Source organism: Chinchilla lanigera, unplaced genomic scaffold, assembly GCF_000276665.1.
Source record: "Chinchilla lanigera isolate Chin_1 unplaced genomic scaffold, ChiLan1.0 scaffold00009, whole genome shotgun sequence".
NCBI classification, from domain to species: Eukaryota; Metazoa; Chordata; class Mammalia; order Rodentia; family Chinchillidae; genus Chinchilla; species Chinchilla lanigera.
In genome coordinates this window covers 25,157,378-25,179,583 of record NW_004955410.1, presented here as the reverse complement: position 1 = coordinate 25,179,583, position 22,206 = coordinate 25,157,378, and the positions used below count along the sequence as shown (strand labels likewise).

Genomic DNA, 22,206 nt, shown 5'->3' with positions numbered 1-22,206 from the left:
GAAAAAAAAAAAAAGAAAAAAAACCACTCTAAAAAATAACCTCAAAAAAAGTAATGCAACATTATTTCTTGGAGTAGGTCACAAAAGATGGGCACTTCCGTCTTGAGCTACCTTCTCTGTGTGAGAAAGCTCATGTCTGAGCTATCCAGTTGAAAGACCCTCCCAGCAAGGAATAGACGTCTCAGGAACTGAGGCCTGCCAGCAGCCGCAGGAGCAAACCCAGAAGCAGATTCTTCTCCGTCCAGCCTTGAGAGGACCCTAACCCCAGGGACAGCTTGATGGCAGCTTTGGTGGGAGACCATAAACCAGAGTCACTGAGCTGAGCTGCGTCCAGATTCCTGACCGACAGAAGCTGTGAGGTAAATTTGGGGGTAATTTTTATGCATCAGTAACAGTACAGCAAACCCCTGCGGCCTGGGAACAGCTCTTTTCAAGGTCTGAAATTGTGCAATCTGCCTCTCCTCAAAGCACTTCTCATTTTGCTCTCGGGACATCTCACTTTCTCAGTTTTTCTCCAACTTCGTGGCTGCTTCTTTCTCTACCAGGTTCTTCTTGCCCATATTGACACTGTGGACTTCTCAGGGACCAGTCCCCGCTGCTCAGCTGTCCTGGGTCTACTCCAAGCAGGGGTGTGACTTCATCTAGTTGTATAGTTTCAAACACCAGTTTTACTTGTCCCAGTCTGTTGTGTTCTATTGTGGCAGCTTGGGCAGACCCCACGGAAGAGAGGTCTCACCTGAGTATGCTCGAGGCGTCCGTGCCCTGGCTCTCATACTAGCTTGGCTCACGTAATCTGCTGTATTCTTTGTATGGCTTTAGCCTCCTTTCCTGTTTGCTTGCTTCTGTTCCTCTCACCTGAGCAGAACATCAGTGCCATGAGGGCAGAGACTTGAAGCCACAGCACCCAGCCCTGGGTCTGTCACATCTTAGACCAGTGGTGGCGAACCTTGGCACAAATGCCAGAGCAGGCTGCTTATATTATTGAAATCTCTAAAAGGTTCGCCATCACTGTGTTAGACCCTCCGTAAAGGTTTTTAAGGCCCATGATTGAGTTGGGGTAAAATTCCATTGTGTAACATCGCTCCAAATTCTGCAGATGTCCACCATTGCTCAAAGGGCAGAAAAACATTGTGAAAAGGGAGCTGCAATCACAATGGTCCCCTAATTTATACAGTCTCACCTATGTTATTCATAGACTCAATTAGAGGTTTCACTTGACTACATGTAAGAAAAGTCTTACTGCAGGAACTTAACCAAATCACTTTTATTTTCCTCATATAACATTTTAGCAGTGATGCAAACAATCCTAGAGCCTGTCTTTCTCTTAAGCCATCCTTACAGTAGAGTTTTATTCCTTCTAACTGATTTCTCATGGTCACAGCTGGCTGCTGCACAACCAGCCTCTCAGACAAGAAGGCTGCGAAAGGTGAAGTGCAAAGGTGAATAAATGCCTGCTGAGTTAGTCCTCTTAAAAAGTATTTTCCCAGAAACCTCAGATTGATCAGAAATGTGTTGTGTGCCCGCCTCTAGGAGCAAGTGGTACTGAGAAATGGATTTTTAAAAAAATGCTGTGTTGGGGCAACCCACTCAGGCCCCCCTTCTACCCCTCTCTTGGACAGAAGCTTTCTTTCCCTCCATAAATAGATTCTGCTCTTAAAAAAAAAAATGCTGTGTTAGCCAGGCATGGTGATGCACACTTGTAACCCCAGTACTCAGTACGCTGAGGCAGAAGGATTGCTGTGGGTTCGAGGCCAACCTGCTTACAAAGTGAGGTCAGGGCCAGTCTGAACTACAAAACAAGAACACCCTCAAGAACAACCACAACAAAAATGCTGGGCACATTTCCACCCTGAATGACAGCGCTGGTGCTTGAAAAGAAGTAATGGAGAAATGCGAACTGGCTGAGCGGCCACGATTGTTGGCTTCTTCCTGGCATATAAGAAAGCCAGTTTCCCACCTTTCAGTACTTAAAAAACATGTGACCCGGCACCTCGGCCCATGGCTCTGCCTTAGTCTGGGTGGAGGTGCGGGTAGGGGGGGCAGCAGGGCAAGAACAGAATGCCTGAGTGTAGGGGAGAAAGAGCCTCTCCTGGGCTCAAATTGCCCAGGAAGCTTTGTTCAGTTGTGTGATTGTTCAAATCAAAGTTGCCAAGTTTAAATTCCAGGAGGGCAGGGCTTGCGACTGCTTAATTTCTGTCTTAACACGCAGTCCGCCTGAACCACACGCCAGCATTGCAAATAAATGCCCTTCACAGAACTGAGCATAAGTGACGCGAAGCCGCTTGACTGCCCTGTCCTTTCTGATTAGCGCATGTTTCAGACCCGCATTTGGAATCCTGGAAATAGCTGCCGGGCCTATCCAAATCTGCGCTGGGTGACTGAATGTAGCAATGTCGCAAAGGCTTCTCCTAAATCATACTTTCGCCTTTAGAAAAATGATGATGGAAAAAAATGAGTAGTCCTTTTGTACTCTCCCCAAAGCACATAAAATAGATCTGGCTCCGCCCCCCATGTGCTAAGGCCGCGCGCCAGCGTGCGTGACTTTCTGGAGTGCCTTCCTGCAGCTGTCCGGTGTCATTTCCCCCCTGCTTGTCAAGAGCGGGCAGCCTGCGAGCCGGCAGCGGCGTCACGGGTGCGCAGTGGAGCGCAGGGAGACTATTTTCCTTACTGCCTCCCTGCTCCTTCGTGAGCCAGCACTGGGCTGGACAGGGCCACACAGTCCCTGGGGGACCTTCCTTTTAATCCAGGCCAGTAACTATTCAGACTCAGTATTTTAAACAGGCTTTTGAGGTAAATGTTGAGTCTATTTTTGTAAAAGGCTCGTCTGTTGGGTTCCTGCCCCCCTCCCTTCTCCTTTCCAGATGGCATCTGCTGCACGTGTGTGAGGGCAGGAACTCACAGCAGGGACTAGGACGGTTGGCACTGTCCCCTGCGGGCACCCTGGCCTCTGCTGCCCTGTGAGTTGCCTGGAGACAGTGGCCATTGAGATGTGACTATTCCTAGCCCTAGGTCTTCTCTAGAGTTTGCTGGTCAACCCTGAGACCTGGTCCCTCATGGTCACACTTGGTCTGGCTTGGGGAGACCTGGCAGAGCCACCCGGGATGATTCCAGCATCTCTAATCCTATCCTATCTTATCTTGAAAAAGCTTCCTTCCTCCATCATGTTCTATTTCATTTTCTTTTTTTTTTTTTTTTTTGAGCCGGAGTCTCACTGGCTGGTCTCTGACTTACAGCAAACATCCTGTCTCAGCCTCCTGAGTGTCTGACTTCTGTTCTATTTTTGGACCCTGCTTCATTATTACACTTATCTACAACTCAGTTGGATTCCTACAGTACAATTTTGGATCCCTTTTGAGATTATTTACTTTATTTTAGAGGTTTCCCTACTGTCTTGGTTACTTTTGTTGCTGAGACAAAATACCCAACGCCCAAAATTAAGGAAGGAAAAGTTTATATAGCTCACAGTTTGTGGAGCCTTCTGTCCATAATCAGCTGGCTCCAACGCAGAGTGGCATGGCACAGGGACAACACTTCAAGGCGTCAGAAGACAGCAAAAACAAGAGCAAAAAGGGGGGAACAGCAAGCCTCTTTTCTTCCTTTTGTAAGCAGACTACCCCCACTGGGGAGCGGGTGGTGGTGTAGTACTCACATCATCTCTGTATCCTCCTCTTGCACAGCATGAGGATATTTACAAAGTAAGGACCTGGCCTCCTGCTGAGTCATTTACTTAAACTTCTAAACTCAAATTGACACAATGTATCAACCATTACACCTACACTCTATGAAAGTGAATACTTAGGTGGAGGAGGTGGCCCATGCCCTAGCCCTCCAGAGGCTGAGGCAAGAGGATCATTGCAAGTTCGAGACCACCCTGAGCTACAAAGTGAGCTCAAGGCCAGCCTGAACTGCATAGTGAGACCCTGTCTCAAAAAGACAAAAAAAAAAAAAAAAAAAAAAAGTATAGACTCCAAAATTAAACTTCCTATATTCCAATCTCTGTCCTGTCACTTACTTCTGCTCAGTGTAACAGTAATGTGTGTTCAACCCAACTGTGTTAACCTGATTGGCTTGGGAGCCACCCAGGAGATTAGTGGAACATACTTCTGATGTTTCTGCGTGGGTCATGGAATCATGACCTTGGGGTCTGTTTTGGTTACTTTTCTCTTGTTGCTGAGACAAATTACATGACTCCCAAATATTAAGGAAAGAAAGGTGTATTTAGCTTACAGTTTGTGGAGGTTTCAGTCCATGCTCAGCTGGCTCCAAGGCAGAGTGGCACATGGCAGAGGGCAACAGTTCATGGCGGCAGAAGACAGCAAAACAACAAGAGCACAAGGGGAGGAATGGTGGCAAGCAGCCTCTTTCCCTCCTTATATTGTATGCAAGCTATCCACCCCAGGGCAGATGTAACATTCACACCCATGAATCAGTCATAAACTCCAGAAGCCCACCCAAGAACTGCGTGAGGCTTTGAGGGGACACCCAGACACAAACCATAAGAGGGTCTATATCTGGTCCCTTGGCTCTTTCTCTCTGGTGCTGCTTCCTGACCACCATGAACTAAGCACTTTGCTCCACCAGCCCCTTCCACCATGATGTCCCTGCCTTGGAGCCAGCCAGCCATGGCCTGAATCTCCTGAAACCGTGAGCCAAATTAAACCTCTCCTCCTTTAAGTTGTGGATGTTGAGTGTTGTGTTTCAGCATTGGGAAGGCTGGCTAATACACAATGACTGTCCTCCAATTCAGTCCTCTCTCATAGCACAGTTCTCTGCATGCAGTCATCCATCATGGAATTTGGTGGGCATGGGCCACCAGTGCAAAACAACACAAAGCTCTGGCTACTTGGTTTTTTGTTTTTCGTTTTTTGTTTTTGCAGTTATAATATAGTCCTTGGTCTCTGGCCCAAGAGTCTCTTGTCTTTTGAAAGAGTAACTTGACTAGATAGAGAATTGGGATACATGTTTGAGGTGCGACTCATTCCTGCTTATTTACTTGCACAATGCTTGCAACTTGAATAAATGCTGTTCAATTATCGTCATATGGAGCCCTCAGAATAATTGGTCACCAGGGCAGGTGATCCCAATGTTATGGATGAGGAAACTGAGACCAAAGGGCTATGGCAAGCTCACGATCAAAGAACTAGTAAATAGCAGGATGAAGATGAGACCTGGATGCCCCTGATTCTCTGGCCTCTCCTGGTGGGATCTTATTGTGGTTATATAGCTGGGTCCACTGATAACTGTTTTTTGTTGTTGTTGTTTTTTTCCAGTACCGGGAATTGAACTCACGACCTTGCGCTTGCCAGGCAGGTGCTGTGCTGCTGAGCTAAATCCCCAACCCCGATAACTTTTACAGTGGAGTCAAAGGCTGCACACCAAGGGACACTGTTACTAGCTATCACTGTTAAGAAAATCTGAAACCATTTGCCTTCATAGAGGACAGGTTAAATAAATTCTTAGATGTATTCTGTAAAAAATGAAGCTGTGTATTGATGTGGAGTATTCACTGAGAAATATTTACAGTACTTTTGTTTTGACATACTTCAACACTCATAAGGAGTTCCAAAAATAGTGTAGAGAGTTCCTGCAAGTCTTTCACTCAGCTGCCCCCAGTGATAACATCATACACAACCATGAAACATTGTCAGAACCAGAAATTGATGCCATTGCAATCAATTCACCCAAACATACTTTATTAAGATTTCTAAGAATACTTCTAAATAAAAGAGATGAGGTAGCGAGTGTATAGCATGCATCTTATTTGTTTATTTTAAAGGTGAAAGGAAGGATTATGTGTGCGTGTTTGTTCATTTCCACGTGTCTAGACTACCTCAGAGGATGTACGAGAAACTAGACCAGCTGAGGTGCTTTCTGGGAAAACAGGGTACCAAGGGAGAGAAAAATTAGAGACAATTTTAACTATGTATTGTTTTTCTTCCAATCCATCTATTTAAAAACATGAGTAGGGCTCTTTTATGCATTCATACAAAAGAAGCTATATTAAGCTTATATATAATATATTAAGCTTATTAATATATATAATATATTAAGCTATATTAAGCTTGTATATAATACAGCTATATTAAGCTATATTATATTAAGTTATATTTCTGGGTGAAAGATGCAAGATAAATAGGTGTGAAGATTCTACTTGCAGCAAAGGGGCACGGTGGAGTGTCTGCGTGTCTCTGCTTCCGTGTGCAGAGGCATCTTTGGAAGAATATAAAAGAAAGTGGTAACACTGGTTTGCCTCTGGGAGAAAAACTGCAGCAGGGGGACAGAAGTGGGAGGCAGACATTCTACTGTATGCCCTTTTGTGCCTTTTAAATTTAAGCTATGTAATTTTATTTCCCTTTCAACAAAATAAAGAAAATGGAAAAAATTAAAACCTAAAAATGTTTTCATTTGATGATATCTTTTTCCTCTAAAATGTTAAGCAGTTTGCCAGCCATCCTTTGGCTAAAATCCAAATCCTTAACTTGACATTCAGGGTTTTTTTTGTAACTTGGTCTCATTATTTTGCGCCTGGAGCTTTTTTTCCACTTAAAGGGATCTCAGTCTCCTTCTCCCTCCCCGCTATCTTCTCTCTCTCTCTCTCCCTGCACCCCTCCCATAATGATGCATATTCTGGCATTTTTTTTCTTCTCTTCCCCTTCCCTGGGGCCATTAAGGATCAGCTCTGGGCTGCCAGTGTTGCTCAGTGGTGGAGCACCTGCCCAGCGTGCTTGAGGCCTGAGCTCAGTCTCCAGCGTGTGCCCACACACACACACACACACACACACACACACACACACACACACACAGTCAGCTCAGGCTCATTTCTACAAAGTTTCCCCCAAACACCTCAGCCCTTAGTGATTTTCTCCTCTATATTCTTGTAGCAGTGTATGGTCCACCCCACAGACTGTGCTATTATTCCATGCTCCGTTGTCTTATAAGGGTATGTGCACCCCATCCTTTTGGGCAGTGGCTGCGTACGACAGCTTTCTGAACCCCCCTTTTTTCTGGTAAAGCCTTATAGTTGGTTGACGTCCCAGGGATGCTTTTTGACTAATCTCCTCTTTGTGATAATTATATTCCATGGACATGCTTGCTCGATGTGCCTGAGGATTCCACGGCAGTGAGAGGTTGTTTAACTGTTCAGAAACTCCCTAACAGAAAAAAAGAGGACAAGGGAAGAGTTAAAATCCAAGAAAGTGCATGTTGTTTGAATATTGATAGACTTTTAAAGTGACATTTTTGAGAAATAAGATGCATAATAGAAACTTCCCTTTTTTCATTTGGCTTATCTAGTTGGCTGCGTTCTGGAAAGTAAGCCCTGTTTTCCTGGTAACCATGGTGAATTAATTAGCTTCTCTGATATGTTATCAGCTAGTTCTTAAGGGCCTCATTTTGAGTAAGTGACAGAATTGGTTTCACATCTTGGCAGTTCTTAGCTAAGATCCACATGATTTCTAAGCTTATCTTCCTTTCTTCCTAGCATGGTATTAGGATCTAACGAAGAGCTGCGTTCTGTGGTGCAGTCCTGTATTCCCAGCTACTTGGCAGGCTGAAGCAGGAGTAATGTGAGTTCAAGGCCAACCTGAGCAAGTGGGTGAAACTCTGTGTCAAAAAAAATTCCAGCATTCTGGGAGCCTGAGACGTGAAGATTGTAAATTCAAGCCCAGTTTAGGAAACAGAGCAACTTAGCAAGTCTCTGTCTTAAAAAAAGCAAAAAGGTCTGGAGATATAGCTCAGGGCAAAGGATCTGGGTTTATGTGGCTGGAGATATAGCTCAGTGGCATAAGCGCCTGCCTGGCAAGCACAAGGTCCTGAGTTTGATCCCCAGTCCCACCCCCCAAAAAAACAAAGGCTCTGGGTTTGATACCATGTTTTACAGGGCTAGAGTGCCCTTCTAGAGGTGGTTTCTAGGTTGTTTTTGTCCTGAACAAAGAATTTGTCTAAACAAGTGTAAAAAGTAACAAGGTTTTACATTTATTAAAGGTATGAAAAAAGAAAAGAAAAGAAACATGCTCCACAGAGTGAGTGTGGGCCAATTAAAAGTAGGAAAAGAAGTATAATCTATAGGGTCAGAGTGGAGTACTGGGAAGAGAGAGGACAGTGGTTCAGAACTCAGTGTCAGCTGTCTTTCCGTATCTCACACTCCTCAGGCTGACATCAGGTCTAGGGTATCCTATCAGAAGCTTGAATCCTCCCAAGAATTGAAGGTAGCGCTCTGAGTGGTTCCATGTGTAAGGCTTTGGGAAATGTTCTGTGCATGTGTCCTGGAACTCTTATGATTGACAGGTCATGCCCACTTCCCAAGTCAGTTTGCCATGCCCTAATCTCCTGCTGCAGGTTAAATCCCTAGTACCACAGAAACTAAAACATAAACTTAAAACTAATGGAGACAGCTGGGCATGGCGGTGCACGTCTGTAATCCCAGTACTCAGGAGGCTGAGGCAGGAGGATTGTTGCAAGTTTAAGATCAGCCTGGGCTGCAAAGTGAGCTTAAGGCCAGCCTGAACTGCATAGTGAGACCCTGTCTCAAAAAGGCAAAAAACAAAACAAAATCAAAAACAAAAACAAAAAACAAAACAAAACAAAAACTAATGGAGATAAAGTATAAAACATAGTCCTTGAGAACTGTTTCATTATTCCTATACTGCATATTCAGTTGCTTTCTTTTCCTTACTTTATGACTGTGTGTGTAGTAGGTTCAGTCAGGATCTGAAGTCTCCACATAGGAGAAAAAACTTTTGAGAAATCTTGATCTTTCAAATTGACAGTAGTAAAAATAAAGATGCAAACAAAAAGCAGTAATAATAACAACTGAATATGATTAAGTCTTTACTTAGCGAGGCAGATTATCTGCTTTTGTTTACAATAACTTATGGAGATGGGCCCTACTGTTATCTTCTTTTGCAGATGAGAAGAGAGACTCAGACTAAATAAATAATCATGATCACTAAGTAATACAGTAAGGATTCAAATGCAAATTTTGCCCCCTGAGTCTTTGTACTTAATCTTGTCTTTATTGTTTTTCTAAAGATTAATCACATGGATGAGTAACCTAATATACTTCTTCTGTAACTAGAAAGTAAAATCTTTAAGTGGAGACTTTGTCTCATGACAATCCATAGCACAGAGAGCTGAACATACTCAGTACCCAAGCTTCCGGAATGAACAAACACATAAACACATCATGGCTTATAATATAGTGTAACAGGAAGGCACATCAAGAGTAAAAGAGAAGCTGGCATGGTGATGCATGCCTATACTCCCAGCACTTGGGAGGCTGAGGCAGGAGAATCACAACTTCAAGGTCTATCTAGGCAAATTATCCAGACTCTGCCTCAAAATAATAAAGGGCTGGAGATATAGTTCAGTCTGAAAGCCCGGGGTTCAATCCCCAATACCACAAAAAAAGCCAACCATACATATATACATAAATATAAAGGACTGGGGATATAGCTCAGTGTAAAGGCCCTGTAATCCCCAGCACCACCACCAACAATAACAAAAATAAAGTATATATTATCAACTTTTTTTGTCCTTTCATGAGAAATATATCCAAGGAGCAAAACACCATTCCAATCCTGCCCCATTCCCAAACCTACATGTAGGGATCACTATAGAAATGAAGCTAAATGATTTAGACTTTGTGGTGGTCAAGGAGCAAGACAATTAGCTTAGTAAACTGTACAACTTCCAGAGTAGGCTGTCGTTCCTGACCCCCTCTTTCAGCTTTGCTTTGCGCATTCATTTGGCTCACAATTCCCGCCGATTTTATCTTGATTCTCATTTATTTCCTCCCTTCAGTTGAAGTGCCACTGGCTTAGTTAAAAGCTTCTTGACTTTCCTAGGCAATGTTAGGTGTTTTCTTTCTGCCTTTCTATCACATTTATGTATTATCTTCCTGCAGAAAGCTCTCTCTCTCTCTCTCTCTCTCTCTTTATATATCTATATCTATATATATATCTCTATATAGAGAGATATAGATAGGTAGATAGGTAGATATCTCCTATCATGTAGTAAGCCTCATTGAGTGTTTGAGGAGGGCAAATGACATTGGTAGTGCTTAGCCTGATGTCTTAAGTTACTTTCTCATTGCTGGGACACTATACCCAACAACCACAATTTAAGGAGGAAAGGTTTATTTTAATTTACAGTTTGTAGAGGATTCAGTCCATAGTCAGCTGGCTCCAACGCAGAAGAGAAAGACCTTATCACAAGGCAAGCAGGAAGCAGCAGAGACTTCCTTCTTCTTTCCCTTTGTGTTCCATCCAGGCTGTAAGTGCCACCCACACCAAGGGTGTGTCTTCCCCCTTCAGTAAATCCATTGTCCACACTCAGAACTATGCTAAGCCAATCAGTGGGCTAATCCAGTTGTCATGTCCGTGATTCAGTCTCTCTCAAAAGCCCCACCTATGAGCACATGAGGCTTTGGGGGGACATTTTAGATACAAGTCGTAACAGCCTGAGATGATACATGTCACTTTCAGTGCATTCTTGCTATGTATCAGGCACCCTGATAAAAGATAAGAAAGGAGAAGCTTCTGCTCTGAAGATAACAGCAAAGGGTAATGTAGTGATTAAGAGCTAAAACATACCGTGTGACTTTGGATCAATTATTTAATAGTTGAATCTCAGTTTCCTTATTTGTAAGAGGAGGGCTTTATCTCATATATTTTAGTCCTTATAAGAATTAATAAAATAAAAAAAGGAATTAAAGTGTCTTATATGCAGGTAACAACTTCCTGTGAGGAATACAAACATGTACTATGCACATGAATTAATAAAATAAAAAAATTAATACAGTAAATTATATGGCAATGCAATCTTCTTGTAAGGACAAAAACGGGCTGTTTGTATTTAAAGCAGTCAACACAGGGACAAACACAGTAGACACAGGTTGTTGTTACTAAGCCACGCATAGAAATAATCAAAATGCAAGGGGAAAGTGTTTGGAGCCATGGGATATATTAAGAGTTTCACAGAGAATGTGACCATGTGTCTTGGGAATAGTCTGGGAAAGACTTCCAGGTCAAAACCTTAGAAGTCTCTTAGAGCCCTAGAAACTAAGATGTCTCAGACCTGCAGTCAAATGCTCAACTATGACAGCAATCAGGCAGCTAATTTAAGAGAGAATTAAGGAACTCTGACTGTTCCAATCACCTGGGATATGGCAAAGGCAAACCAGTGTCCAAGTACCCACGCCCAAACTAATCAGAATTTCTAGGAATACTAGTCCCTAGTCTGAATATCTGTAAGTGATTCTGCGTGCAGCCAGAGTCCAGAGCTACCTCAGTTCTAAACCAGCCAGCGCTAGACGGGTGAACAGGAGTGTCATTTCCGATTAATTCCCGTTGACTGTTAGAATGGGATTCATCAGCTTCTGTGAAAGAGCCTGGAATTACATATGGAATTTCCCAGATGTGAAAATCTTGGCAAGTAAATTAAAGTGTTTGAAAAACATGAAGGGGGATTGGAAAGAAAACATAGATATCGGCCTTTTGTTTCACTCAGTACTGGGGATTGAACCCAGGGCCTCCGCACTTAGCTACGTTCCTGACCTTTTTAATTTTTTTTCATTTTGAGGCATAGTCTCCTAAATCACTAAATTGCCCCAGCTGGCCTCAGACTCAAAGATCTCCTGCCTCAGGGTCCTAAATGCTGGCATTATAGGGTGCGCCGCCACACGCACAGTTTAAAAAGTCAGGCAACTTATCCAAGATTACACAGCACATCTAAGAATCAAGATTTAAATCCAGTGCTTTCAAATTAATGTTCCTTATACATCAAACAAGGAACACTTGGGAGTTGCTCTGGGCGTGGTGGTGCACGCTTATAATTCCAGCACTCTCTTGAGACTTTTTTATATGAAATTGAAAGTTTCTTAATGAGTAGCAAGATATCATTTAAAAGCTAGAACAGTTACTCATTTGAATTGTAGATTTTATTTATTAGCACACTTGTAGTACATAATGATTACAGTTACCGCGGGGAGTTGGTACGTGCACATAATACAGCTTACTTCTCCTCTCTCCCGACTTTCCTGTTCCTTCCTGCTCTTCCAACCATTGGCTCCCTTTCCATTTTCAAAAGCTCTATTTTCATAATTCCTCCCTCCATCTCTTGTTCCCCCATCCATTTGAAAGAGATCCCCCTACCTCCTCTTTATCTATCTTCTATTTTGCTCTTTACATATGCATCTAATTTTTGAGTTTTTCATATAAGAGACTGTTTTTAAAAAGGGCTGGAGATACAGCTCAGTCAGAGGCCTTGGGTTCAAGCTCCAGCACCACAAAAACAAAACAGGCCGGGCGTGGTGATGCACGCCTATAAACCTAATGCTCTGGAGACCGAGGCATGAGGATTGCAGTGAGTTCCAGGACAGACTAGGCTGCATACTGTGGTGAGTTCAAGGACAGCCTGAACTAGTAAGACACTCTGTCTCAAAAAAAAAAAGGGGGAAGACTGTGGGAAAGAGTGTGTTGTGGGATAATGAAACCCTAAGAACAGGTCCTCTAGAAGCCGGCAAAACCCAGGTAATAAAGCGTGCACAACGCGAACTACACTCGGCGGAAAAAGGTAAACCAACCACGCATGCGCCTCCTACTGGCGGGCGCCGCGGAGGGGAGGGGCTGGTTAAGGGCGATGAATTACGACCTCTGCTGGCCACGCTCACGACTCCTGCCGTAAAGGCGGTGTGTGGCGCGTGCGCACCTTCTTTCCCTTGCGGATTCTGGACGCGCTCGCGGCTGTGGAGGTCTTCACGTTGCTGTCAAGCCGTCGCCATGGTGAAGCTGAGCAAAGAGGCTAAGCAGAGGCTGCAGCAGCTCTTCAAGGGCGGCCAGTTTGCCATCCGCTGGGGCTTTATTCCTCTTGTGATCTACCTGGGTCAGTAGAAGAACCTCGGAAAGGCCTGGGGGAGGGGTTGGCGGCGTCTGAGACTCAGGTCTTTGGTCTGCTGGCGGAGCAGGAGACTGGGGGCTCCGGTCGCGCGCGCCGTCTGAAGTATGCGCAACTGGGCTCAGAGTTCCAGTGTTTCCTGTACGAGTTGGGTGGTCCTTAACAAGTCGCGTAATCCCTCCCATTCTATTTTTACATCTATAAAACTGAGATGAGACACACTTCTCAGGATTTTTTTTTTTTTTTTTTTTTTTAGACAAGGTCTCACTCTGCAGTTCAGGCTGGCCTTGAGCTCACTTTGTAGCCCAGGCTGCTCTCGAACTCGCAACGATCCTCCTGCCTCAGCCTCCCGAGTGCTGGGATTACAGGCGTGCGCTACCACGCCCAGCTACTTCTCAGGATTGCTGTGAAGGTTTGATACCCTTATGTTTGTGAAAGTGATGAACTGGGCGGGTTTTCGGGGCGTTTCTCCTCGCCTCTAGGGGGACCTAAGTGGACAGGGAATCTAGGTACCTCGTGAATATGCCAATACCTTCAAATGTGATTATGGCTGTAGTTGAATGCCTCTGCTTTCTCCTGGTACGATGAAGGGTGTAGAGTTTTGTTGTTGTTGCTACTGGCCCCGTTTTACAGAGGAGGAAACTGAGCCATAGAAAAGTTACACGTTCCTTGCCCCAGGACTCAGACCCAGGGAGTCAGGGCCCATGCATTTACTGCAAGGCTTTGTAAGCTCCCAGGCAAATATTATCACCTAGAGCTGCACTGGGACCTTATCCTATTTCCAAAGCTGGGTAGTTTTATTTATTTATTTATTTATTTATTATTTTTTAAAAACTTACCGCGCTACTCAGTACGGTGAAAGGGAAAGCTAAGTTTTGTCCTCAGCTCTGTCAGTTTGAGCAAATAGTTTGACGTTTGTGAAAGTCAATTTCTCAGTTTAAAATAGGCTTCTAACAGGATGCTGCTTCCATTTTGTTTTAGATGCCATGCGTTGTAGAATGTAAAGTATATTCACTTTTAGTCTTCACAGAGCTTTTATTAGGCCGGGCATTCTCCAGGCAGCTGTGGTTCCTAGTTTGCTATGAGCTGGAAGCCACTTGTCATCCCACCTGGGGGATATACTTCAGTATGTAGGACTTAACAATGACTTTTTCCTACTTACTTTCACACCCCCAGCTCATCCTCCCCACCCTTTACCCCTGTACTGGGCATTGAACCCAGGGCTTTTGCACTGCGGTATGTCCCCCACCTTTTTGTCATTTTTTATTTTGAGACAGGATTTTGCTAAGTTGCCTAGGCTGGGCTGGAACCCTTGAGCCTCCTGCTTCAGGCTCCTGGAGTGCTGAGGTTAAGGTGTGTGTCGCCACATCTTACTAACTTCAATGCAACTTTTATTTATTTATTTATTTATTTTTGGTTTTTTTTCTCCGGTACCGGGAACCGAACTCACGACCTTGCGCTTGCCAGGCAGGCGCTTTTGCCGCTGAGCTAAATCCCCAGCCCCTCAATGAACTTTTAAAACGTTGCTTCCCCTGATACTAGAAACTTTGCAGATATCAAGATTTTAGAGCAAATATGTGACATCCTACTTGTGCAGTCTGTATTGTTCTCCTATTCCTTGCAAGATTCTTGCCTTTCTCCCCTCACTTTTGTGTGTGTGTGTGTGTGTGTGTGTGTGTGTGTGTGTGTGTTTTGTCTTGTTTTGTTTTTTGCTTTTCTTCTGGTACCAGGAATCGAACTTAGGACCTTGTGCTTGCCAGGCAGGCACTGTGCCGCTGAGCTAAATGCCCAACCCCTCTTCCCTCACTTTTTAATGCTGAAAGAACTATTTGGGTGGCCAAATACTGGGAATAACTCACCATTTAGCTGAGAAAGTTATGGGAATCTTGATTCTTCCTCTTTTTTTGTGCCATATTTTTTTTTTGTTATTGAGAACATGAAATCCTATTTTAACTTGCTCTTTCTTTGAATTTGCTTTTCTATAACTCATATCTACCTTTTACTCCCTCTCTCCTTTTTGAGATTTGTTTTCTACTTTTAGAAAGCTGTAGCTGGTTGCTATAATCTATGTACCAATGGCTTCAGTCCCTCTAGAGTTGCTTTTTATTCAACAATTTGACTCTGGTGGTTTTCACCCTAGTGTCCAACTCAGATTATTTGAAATTGATAGTAAGGCTGCCTTTCTAGTACTTAGTCTTTATCATTGTTTTTTCCTTTATTTTAAAATTTTTATTTATTTATTTATTTTTTGAGACAGGGTCTCACTCTGCAGTTTAGGCTGGACTTGAACTCACTTTGTAGCCCAGGGTGGCCTAGAACTTGCAGTGTGTTCCTCCTGCCTCAGCCTCCCGAGTGCTGGGATTATAGGCATGCACCACCACACCTGGTTGTTTTTTCCTTTATACTGTATATAAAATTTAATTTTATGTTCAAGCTTCCAAGTTCTTTTACTTTTTCCACTTCCGCTCTCATTAAAACCTACAACTATGGATTAATTTGTTGTGTAATTTAGGTTCAAACATGTTTCTGGGCTTCATGGACTGTAGTGCCATACAGTATGACAGAAAGTGACATGATGGTAAAGAATCTGGACCTTTACCAGCAAAAAGGTTTGAGACACTATTTGGAAAACAGTTTTCCATGGTCTCTTAGTTTTCTGTACATCTTGTGAATAGAGACTATAATGATCTTTTATTTCTTATAACAGCTTCAAAATCATATAGTCAATTCCCAACTTATGAACATTCCAGTTGAGAATTTTTAAAGATACGAGCAGACCTCCCATTGTGAACATTCGTAGATGCAAACAAATCCCAGAAATAGCTATATAGTTCAGGCTCACCTTGAACTCATTGTATAGACCAGGCTGGCTCAAACTCCCAGTGATTCTCCTGCCTCAGCCTCCCAAGTGCTAGGATTACAGGAGGGTGCCACCATGCCCAGCTATGTTCTTCATAGTCTTACATTTGGTATACTTTGGGGGTTGTGATAACTTAATCCTGTGTAATGACTAATAGTGAAAAACAGCATACTAAGAGCTACTGTGTTAATTGTGTTTTTTGGGTTTTTTTGTTTGTTTGTTTTGGTACTGGGAATCGAACTCAGGACCTTGAGCTTTCTAGGAAGGTGCTGTGCCACTGAGCTGTATCCCCAGCTACTGTGTTAATTGTGGATGTGATAGACATAAAGTAGCTTTTTCATCCTGCTCATTAGTCCTAGGTATAATTTCGTCCTTAGTGGAAATTAGAAACTGTTCTGTAGCTCAGGTAAATCTAGATAGGGTTGATAGATTTGGATATCATTCTAGTTGTCTTGGGTTAGATAAAAAAGAAAGTCTTGATCATAGGTGTTTTTTTTTTTTTTTTTGGTTTGTTGGGGTTTTAATTAGTATTTGTTCTTCTGTTTCCTCAGGATTTAAAAGAGGTGCAGATCCTGGAATGCCTGAGCCTACAGTTTTGAGGTACTGTTATAAACATATCAGGGCAGAACTCATGTGTTAGTATTGAATTATTGGGAAACAAAACATAATAATGATTGATATTGATATTGACCTTAATCTGTCAATATAGTTCTTGGGCTGTTGGAAAGCTATAGTAGTTTATGGACCAGTCTAGCTTCTTTACCAGGTAGCTACTTCCCTCTTCCATGTCATAATTGCAGTGAGACATATTTTAAAGGTTAAAGAACCAGCTGGGTGTAGTGGCACATGTCTGTAATCCCAGCACTAGGGAGGCTGAGGCAGGAGGATCACTGTGAGTTTGAGGCCAGCCTGCACTACATAGTGAGACCATGTCTCAGAAAAAGGAAAAGAACCAGTTTATAATTCTACCATATTAAAAGATGAACTATTTTTAATTTTCTATAGTCTCATCTTTATTTAGATGAATACAACTTTATTCTGACAAAGGATACATGATTTTGTTTTTTCACCTAAAATTAGAGTTGATACACATTTCTTTGGGGGATTACATAAGTTTACTTAGATTCTTTTCAATTTTTTAGTTTTTCCTTTAATAGTATACTTAACATTTTAATGTATATAACTTTTATACATTTTTATCTCACAATAAATTCTTTTTTTTTTTTTCTGGTACTGGGAATTGAACTTACTTACGACTTTGCGCTTGCCAGACAGGCGCTGTGCTGCTGAGCTAAATCCCCAGCCCTACTCATAATAAATTCTTAAGGGATCAGTCAGTCAGAGTGTATGAACATTGTGGCTCTGAAAATGAACTGTCAGGGGGCTGGGGATTTAGCTCAGCGGCACAGCGCCTGCCTGGCAAGCACAAGGTTGTGAGTTTGATTCCCGGTACCGGAAAGAAAAAAAAAAAAATGAAAATGCACTGCCATATTCCTTTCTCAGAAACAACTGTGCTGATGTTGGATAAGTACTCGTAAACACTTCACAGGCACGCAGCACACATATTTATACGTATGCATAGATAGGTAGGGGTAAATGCCTGCTAGCTTTGCATTATTGTGACAGAATACCTATGATAACTGTGAGGAGGTAAGTTTTATGGCTCATGGTTTCAGTTCACGGTTGCTTTCTCCTGCTGCTTTGGGGCTGTGGCAGCGTGGTACATAATGGCAGGAGTGCTGGCGGAGGAGGCCCATTACCTCATGGCAGCATGGAAGCAGAGAGAGGAGGGGGCCGGAGTCCCATTATCTCCTTCAAAGGATGGCTCCAGTGACCCAACTTCCTTCTACTATGCCCCACCTCCTAAAGGTTCTACCACTTCCCAGTAGCTTCATAGGCTAATGGCTAAGCCTTTAACTCATAGGTCTTTGGATACTGTTCAGAATTCAAACTATGACAACTTGTGATGACTTTGTATAGATGTATATATACATTCATAAACAGGTAGGTATATATGGTTATATATGTATATGAAAACAGTCTCTGGAAAAGGACTGAGACTCCTGGCACTATGATGACCGGGACCACTGCACACTCGTGCTATGGGATTTCAGCTTGACCCTCTGTTTCACAAGTGTCTCTTGTAGTTTACCCTAACAGACTTCATTGGCTATTCTGGGTCTTCAGTTTCTTCAGAATCCCCCTTTAAGTCACTTTTTTTTTTTTTTTCCCGGCATGAGCAGAAAATAATAATACAGATTAGGTATTCTTTATAAAAAATGCTTGGGCTCAGATTTCAGATTTTTAAATTACGGATTCTCAATGTATAGTAACATTAAGAACCACCTATCATGTGACTATGAAGTTTTGTTTAAGTGAGTTACACGCATTGTCTGTAGTTGTTTCTTCAGCCCTTTAGAACAAGTCAGAGTTGGTAAATAGTGAAGTACGTCTACCTCCAGAGCCCACATTCTTTCCACTGGCTCACACAGCCTCCTGCAGGTGATCTGACCTCATACTGCAGAGCATCTGATATGCATATCCTGTACCCCTCTGCCTCACCGGCCTCTCCTTTCTCAAAAGGAGAGGTTTTTCTTATCAGAGTACCACCATATGTGCCCTCAACTTGCCCACTTTTGCAAGGAACTGTTTCCCATGATAAAGTTGAATAAATGGGCTTTACTCACCATTTTCTTTCTTAGCCTCCTTTTATCCTTTTAACATTTTTGATATGGTTTCTTAAAACTGTTTCCAGAGCTCCCCACTAACTTCCTTTTTCCTTAGAATTAATTAATTTCTTTTCTTTTAAATTGAGATTGAGGTAATATATCTGTTCTTAACTAACTAGATGACTGTAGACCAGTTATTTCCTGAAGGAAACATTACCTTAGGATATAGTATCATAAATATGACTACTGGATTGAATTGTGTGAAAATTTTCCAAGTAGCAGAAATTATCATCGAATACCTTTCCCCAAGAAGCCATTAATCTTTCCTAACTGTAGTCTCTTCTTTCATTAGTTTAACATCATAATACTTTATAAGGTTGCCATGAGGCTGAGAATATAGTACATAAAGTGTTAGCTGTACTTCGCCAGATAATATGATCAGTAAGCTGTTAGTGGTAATTTTTAATCTTTTCTGTCATCTCCTTTATTTCCACCGCCTCCTGTGAGAGCAGTGCTCTAGCTATATGGTACTGCATGTTGATCCCAGAATAAACTATTTTCATGTCTGCTCCATGTGCTTGTGCTTCCTCACTCTGGAGTGCTCTTTCCCATTGGGTTTCTTCTACTTGATAAAAATCTGCTTCTAGGAAAGCCAGTCTCCAGGGTTGCCTTGTCACTGAATCTTTTCCCATCATCTTCCTGAATGAACTGATTCCATTTCTATGTTCCTATAGTATTTCCCAGTGTCTATCATTCTTTGTCTTGTATTATGCTTATTGCTTATTTACATTTTGTCCTCTAAGCACCCAAAATACTTGCTTAACAAGTTCTGAATTAATTAGATGGTCCTCACTCTTGGTCCTTGTGCTTTCAGGAATCTAGGGTAAGAGGTGGGGATGGAATGTGTCCCTTTGTACTCCTTTTTTTTGGCTTCAGGTTTTGACCCAGCAAGTTTTGACCCTTCAGATTTTGTGGGACTGGAAGCACCTCTGTCACCATCACCAACTTTTTCAGTTCTCCACCTTTTTGGTTTTTCAGTGTTCCTTTCCTTTCCTTGAGCTTGCTCAGTCATTAGAAGTATCTTCTGGCTTCCTCCCCAGGTGTACTTGTACTTAGGAAATAATTGCTTGCAAAGGATTGTGCAGTTACAGAATGTCATGTACCATGCTGGTTGCACTAGAGAGGCTGACTAGGGAGATCGTCTTTGTTGCCTACTTCGTACCCTGAAAGGAAAAGAATTGTTAATGCTGTAGTTTACATTAATGTGAAATGCATTGTTTATTGATACAAAGTCTATTATCTCTACTTAGATTTATTATTTATATGACACTTATGTAAATTACTGTTTTGTTTCCTTTGCTAACTTGGGTCTTTTGGGGCTTAGAATCACATTCATCATAGTAGAACCCAGGGCCTTACATATGTGATACATATACCATATCCTGGAGCTACAGTCACAGCCCTTAGTATCCTCCATTTTCGTCCTGGATGGCACACTGCACATGGTCAGCAATTTTTGGTTGATAAAGCCTTATTCAAAATGTAGTATTAGGGCTAGTGATACAGTTCAGTGATCCAGCACCTGCCTGGTAAGCGCAAGGTCCTGAGTTTGATTCCTGATAGCACAAAAGAAAGAAAATCCAAAATGCAGTATTATACTGAGTAAGGAGAACAACTTAATAAAACATTATTAAGGCAAATAAATAACTAACAGAATCATTATTCCTATTATCTTTCTAAGGCCAAGGAAGATTTTCTTTTCACTTTATTTTGGATGTTCATTACTTTTGAGGGAGAAATCCTAATGAGTTTATTTTTGTATCTTAGCTGTGTACAAGATATGAAAGCACCCTCATTGAAAGGACCCCCATTGTCATTTTGTAATACAATTTTAGTCAGTTGGGAATAGAAATCATTGTTTTTTCTTTTCTCCTTTTTTTTGAGACAGTCTCTTGCTGTTAGTTAAGGTTAGCCTTGAACTCACTATGTAGTCCAGAGTCTTAGTTATTTCTCATGCTGAGATAAAATACCTGACACATGTTAAAGGAAGAGGAGTGTATTTTGGCTCATAGTTTGTAGAAGTTTCAGGCCATGGACAGCTGGCTCCAAGGCAGGATGACATAGCAGAGAAGAAAGAGCTCATGGCATGGCAGGCAGGGAGCTGCAAGCCTTCTTTTTTTCCCTTTTTATTCCATCCAGGCTACAAGCCTATTTGCTGGTGCTGTCCATATCCAGGGTGGATCTTCCCTCCCAGTAAGCCATCGTTCAAACCTAGAACTGTGCTAAACCAATCAATGCACTGATTCAGGATTGCACGCACATGATCCAGTCACTTCCCCAAAGCCCCACCTATGAGTGCATGAATCTTTGGTTGAGGGGTAGAACTGTAACACCCAGGCTGGCCTCAAACTCATGGCAATCCTCCTGCCTCAGCCTTCTGAGTGCTGGGATTACAAACATGGGATACTGTACCTGGCTAGAAATCATATTTTTTACCCAACAGTATTTAAACATGAAGCATCTTTTATCCTTTCTGGATCCTGTTGCTTTGGGAGTTTGGCTGTAATTAATTCTTAAGAATTAGTTGAAGTAGAAATGGATGCTAATTGCTTCTATGGATGTGGGTAGACTAAGGTTAAGAGCACTTGGGTCCGTCCTGCTCTTCCACTTATAACCTGTAACTATCTGAAAGCCTGTTTCCACTGCTTTAAATAGGGATTACCATCACAGGAGTTATGGTGGACATTACACAAAATCTGGCTCACAGACAGCATGCTATTTTAATGTTACTGATTTGGGTTCATCAGTCCTTCCAGTTTGTGAAAGCCATTAATCATTTGTTATCAACTTAGATTTTCCTTTTTTTTTTTTTTAATAATAGGTAGCTGTACTCAAAACTATTTAAATATAGTTCTGTATGTCTTTTTTTCTTAATAATATTGATGCTTCTAATAACAGTTTTTAGATGAGCAAACACATAAATGTATAAAGTCTGCTTGTTCTTAAGCTGTGTTAGAAAGTTTTTGTTTTGGGTTTAATTAATTTCTCCTCTTCACAAACATTTTAGCCTACTTTGGGGATAAAGGACTATTTTCTCACCTGGATTTGGAAGCAGTCATCCATCACAGACAACATGGAAGATGTGTGCTCTGGCTGTTATAAGAAATGGGTCATCATTCAGATGTTCACCAGTTGGATGGCACAGAGCTTTTACTTCTCAGATGTGTTTGTCACAGAGTGGAACCTCCTCTACTGACTTATTTATGATAGACTATCAAAATAAATATTTTTAACAGTGTTGTGTCTTGAGTCTTTTTTGAATTGAACATATTAGGGACTATAAGGTAAAAATTAAGCCTTGCATTACTTTCTCAAAACAGTGAAACTGTGTACGTATTGCCTACATGCTGCCTTAAAAAAGAATAACACTTTCAAGCTAATTCCTGGCCGTTCACTTAACGTAATATTCCAGTTTCCCTAGCAGTGAACTAATAACTCTCCTAAGGGATGTTCTAAGGTAATAAGATTAGAGACAGCTTTCAATTTGTGACAGACTGAGCTGTTTCACAGCATTGAAATAAAGTTCTTAAAAAGAAATGGGTTTTGGTGTCTTTGTTACCAGAAAATGGGAGTGGCACTGGGTAATTATAGATCTGATTAAGGTACAAGCAGTAGGTGAAATGTGTCCTAAGGATTTCCTCAGTGATAGCAAACCAGAGCTAGCCAAACAAGAGCCCATGGAGAGTACACAGTGTGTTGGCACTTTATCTTCTCAGAAGAAAA

At 42.1% G+C, this 22,206-nt stretch overlaps 1 protein-coding gene across 1 annotated transcript; it reads left to right on the top strand.

The window, feature by feature from the left end:
* The first annotated feature begins 12,685 nt into the window (after positions 1 to 12,685).
* Tomm7 (translocase of outer mitochondrial membrane 7 homolog (yeast)) lies at positions 12,686 to 21,724 on the top strand. Its single transcript, XM_005377383.2, has 3 exons — positions 12,686 to 12,882; positions 16,306 to 16,354; positions 21,491 to 21,724. The coding sequence occupies exons 1-3, from the start codon at positions 12,780 to 12,782 to the stop codon at positions 21,504 to 21,506; spliced, it is 168 nt and encodes a 55-aa protein (XP_005377440.1). The 5' UTR covers positions 12,686 to 12,779; the 3' UTR covers positions 21,507 to 21,724.
* Positions 21,725 to 22,206: the final 482 nt, after the last annotated feature.